The 4,303-nt window shown below is 54.1% G+C and overlaps 1 protein-coding gene across 1 annotated transcript; it reads left to right on the forward strand.

The window, feature by feature from the left end:
- The first annotated feature begins 904 nt into the window (after window positions 1-904).
- LOC136523528 (uncharacterized) lies at window positions 905-1,246 on the forward strand. The gene has a single exon (XM_066517183.1). It carries the CDS (start codon window positions 905-907, stop codon window positions 1,244-1,246), a length of 342 nt encoding a protein of 113 aa, XP_066373280.1.
- The last annotated feature ends 3,057 nt before the right edge of the window (window positions 1,247-4,303 follow it).

Consider the following 4,303-nt stretch of genomic DNA (forward strand, 5'->3'; position numbering starts at 1 on the left):
CGACGCCATCTAGGGTTGGGCAGACTTAAGGGAGATCTTTGTGGGAAACTTCCAGGGCATGTACAAACATCCTGGAAACCCCTGGGACCTCAAGAACTGTCGCTAGACGGTCGATGAAACCCTCCGTGGGTACATCCGGCGCTTCTCCCGATAGTGCAACGAGCTCCCTAACGTCGCCAACACCGACGTGATAGGAGCCTTCCTGTCCGGGACAACCTGCGAGTCTTTGGTCCACAAGCTGGGACGCAAGGGCCCGTGGACCACCAAGGAGCTCCTAGACATTGCCACCAGCCATGCCTCAGGAGAGGAGGCGGTCAGAGCAATCTTCGACCATTCCAACAGCAAGGCAAGGCGGGACAAGGGTGCCGACGAAGGCACCTCCAACTGTTCCAACAAAATGAAAAACAAGAAGCAACAGTGCGAGGACCCACTCGTGGCTGCTGCTGACCGCAAGGGTGGTCGAAAACCCATGGAGGGCACTCCAAACCACTTTGAGAAAATGCTCGAGGGGCCGTGCCCGAACCACGCCTTCCCCGTAAAGCATCTACTCAAGGACTGCGGCCTCATGTGGAAGTTCCTGGCCAGAAGCACCAACAAGGGGGAGCAGGGGAAGGAACCTGCCCCCCACTACCGATGACGCCAAGGAGAAAGATGACGGCTTTCCAATGCCAGACGGCTGCCTCATGATCTTCGGAGGATCAATGGCCTATGACTCCAAACGTCGTCAGAAGGTCGTGCGCCGCCAAGTCTATACGGCCTAGTCAGCCACACCTCTCTTCCTCCGGTGGTTGGAATCCACCATAACCTTTGATCGGGCTGACCACCCGAATACGATCCCGCATCCAGGAAGGTATCCGCTTGCATCGACCCAATCATTGGCCTAAAGCACCTCACCAAAGTTGTGATGGACGGAGGCAGCGGCCTCAACATCATGTACGCGAAGACGCTCGATGTAATGGGCATCGACCAAATGCACCTCTGCCCGGTCCGAGCACCTTTCCACGACATCATCCCCGGAAAGCAGGCCACGCCACTCAGACAGATCGATCTGCCCATTACCTTTGGGGATCAGTCCAACTATAGGACTGAGACCCTCACCTTCGATGTGGTAGGGTTCCTCGAAACTTTCCACATCATCTTGGGACGACCATGCTACGCGAAGTTCATGGCCATCCCCAACTACACATACCTCAAGATGAAGATGCTAGGCCCACATGGGATCATCACCATCGGCACCTCCTTCTAGCGAGCTTACGAGTGCGAAGTCGAGTGCTACGGCCGCGCCATAGCAATCGTCGCCTCCGGGGAACTCACTGCCCTCAGGGAGGAAGTCGTCGAAGAAGCGCCCGACGCAAAGAGGTCATCTAGGTCGTTCGAGTCGGCAGAGGGCTCCAAAGAGGTCCTCATAGACCCCAACAGCTCTGAGGGTAAAATGGTATGCATAGGTACCGCGCTCTCCTCCAAATAAGAAAGTGCGCTCGTCGACTTCCTCTGCGACAACAAAGACATCTTTGCGTGGAAACCCTCGGATATGCCAGGCATCCTGAGAAAGGTCACCAAGCATACCCTAAAAATCCACCCAGGCTCCAAGCCGGTGAAGCAACACCTGCGCCGCTTCGACGAGGAAAAGCACAGGGCCATCGGCGAAGAGATAGCAAAACTACTTGCCACCTGATTCATCAGGGAAGTTCACCACCTAGAGTGGTTAACAAATCCTATTCTTGTATGAAAAAAGAGTGAGAAATGGAGGATGTGTGTCAACTACACTGGTCTCAACAAGGCGTGCCCAAAAGACCCATTTCCTTTACCACGCATCGACCAAATAGTCGATTCCACCTCGGGGTGCGAAACCCTCTACTTCCTTGACACGTACTCCGGCTATCACCAAATCGTGATGAAAGAGTCCGACCAACTCGCGATGTCTTTTATCACACCATTCAGACCGTACTGCTACGTCTCAATGCCATTTGGTCTAAAAACACTAGGGCCACTTACCAGCGCTGTATGCTCAATTGCTTCGAGGACCTCATTGGGTGGATCATTGAGGTCTACGTCGACGACATCGTAGTTAAGTCCAAGCAGGCAGACCACCTTGTTGCTGATCTTGAGCAAACCTTTGCGAAACTCTAGGCAAATTGCATCAAACTCAATCCTGAGAAATGTGTTTTCGGAGTCCCAAGGGGCATGCTGCTCGGCTTCATTATCTCCGAGCGTGGCATCGAAGCCAACCCAGAGAAAATCTCAGCCATCATAAGGATGGGTCTGATCCAGAACATAAAGGGGGTTCAACAGGTCGTAGGGTGCCTCGCTGCCCTCAGCCAATTCATCTCACGCCTCGACGAATGAGGACTCCCCCTTTATCGACTCCTGAAGAAAGCCGACCGCTTCGAGTGGATAGCCAAGGCCCAAGAGGCACTTGACACGGTCAAGCTGCTTCTAACAAAACCCCCGGTCTAAGTCCCTCCAAGCGATGGAGAATCCCTCTTCCTATACATAGCGGCCACCACGCAAGTGGTTAGTGCTGCCCTGGTAGTAGAACGGGAAGAAGAGGGGCACACCCTCAAGGTCTAGCGCCCGGTGTACTTCATCAGCGAGGTACTATCCGACTCCAAAACCCGCTACCCCCAAATCTAGAAGCTCCTATACGCCGTCCTCGTCACCAAAAGAAAGCTACGCCATTACTTCGAGTCACACCCTGTGACAGTAGTAACATCGTTCCCCCTCGGCGAGGTCATCCACAGCTAGGACACCACAGGAAGAATAGCAAAGTGGGCACTCGAGCTGATGGATCAAGGCATCGGGTATGGCCCTCGAATGGCGATCAAGTCCTAGGTCCTGGCTGACTTCATCGCAGAGTGGATCGAGGTCTAGATACCATCAGCGGTCGTCGACCAGGAGTGCTGGACGATGTATTTCGATGGGTCGCTGATGAAGAAGGGTGCCGACGTAGGGCTGGTCTTCGTATCACCCCTCGGGGTCCGCATGAGGTATATGGTTCGGCTCCATTTTGCCTCATCAAATAATGTGGCTGAATATGAGGCGCTCGTTAATGGCCTACGCATCGCCATCGAGCTGGGCATTCGATGCCTCGACATTTGGGGTGACTCTCAGCTAGTTGTTAACCAAGTCATGAAGGAGTCCAGCTGCCATGACGCCAAGATGGCTGCATACTGCTAAGAAGTCCGATGGCTGGAGGACAAGTTCGCTGGCCTCGAACTTAACCATGTCCCAAGGCAGCTCAATGAGGCGGCTGATGCACTCACAAAGGTGGCATCCGGTCGAGAGCCGGTGCCAATGGGCGTCTTCGCCAGCGACCAACATAAACCCTCGGTGCACTACGAAGAGTCAGATCAGGACGAGGATGGCCCATCTAATCCGGCCCCGAGGGCTGACCCACCGACTGTTCTGTCTGACCCTGAGATCATGGAGCTTGAAGAGGATTCGGCCGCAGAGCCTGACCCCCTAGATGACTGGAGAACGCCCTACCTCGACTGCCTCCTCCATGGCACACTACCAATGGATAGGACGGAAGCTCAATGGCTCGCACATTGTGCCAAGTCCTTCATCCTTGTAGAGGGCGAACTCTACAGATAGAGCCACACCGGGATCCTATAGCTCTGCATCCTCAGTGAACAGGGAAGACTTTTGCTGAGCGACATCCATGGTGGGGTCTGCGGTCACCATGCCATGCCAAGGACCTTGGCTGGAAACACATTTCGACAGGGCTTCTACTAGCCTACTACAATAGCCGACACCGAGCAAATCGTATGCACCTATGAAGGGTGTCAGCACTACGCTCAGTAGACTCACCTTCCGGCCCAGGCACTCCAGATGATCCCCATCACGTGGCCCTTCATGGTCTGGGGGCTTGACCTAGTTGGGCCACTCAAAAAGGCACCCGGGGGCTTCACCCACCTCCTTGTCACCATAGACAAGTTTACAAAATGGATCGAAGCTTGACCGATCTCCACAATCAAATCCGAGCAAGCTGTACTGTTCTTCCTCAACATCATCCATCGCTTTGGAGTACCGAACTCCATCATCATAGACAATGGCATGTAGTTCACCGGTAGGAAATTCATTTGATTCTACGATGAACTACACATCCATATCAACTAGGCGGTCGTTGCACACCCCTAGACGAACGGGCAGGTCAAGTGCGCAAATGGCATGCTCCTGCAGGGCCTTAAGCCTAGGATCTTCAACTAGTTGAACAAGTTCGACACGCGCTAGCTCACTGAGCTCCCGGCGGTGCTCTGGAGCCTAAGGACAACTCTCAGTTAGGCCACTGGCTACACACCTT

The sequence above is a fragment of the Miscanthus floridulus genome, chromosome 18, assembly GCF_019320115.1.
Source record: "Miscanthus floridulus cultivar M001 chromosome 18, ASM1932011v1, whole genome shotgun sequence".
Lineage (NCBI taxonomy): Eukaryota > Viridiplantae > Streptophyta > Magnoliopsida > Poales > Poaceae > Miscanthus > Miscanthus floridulus.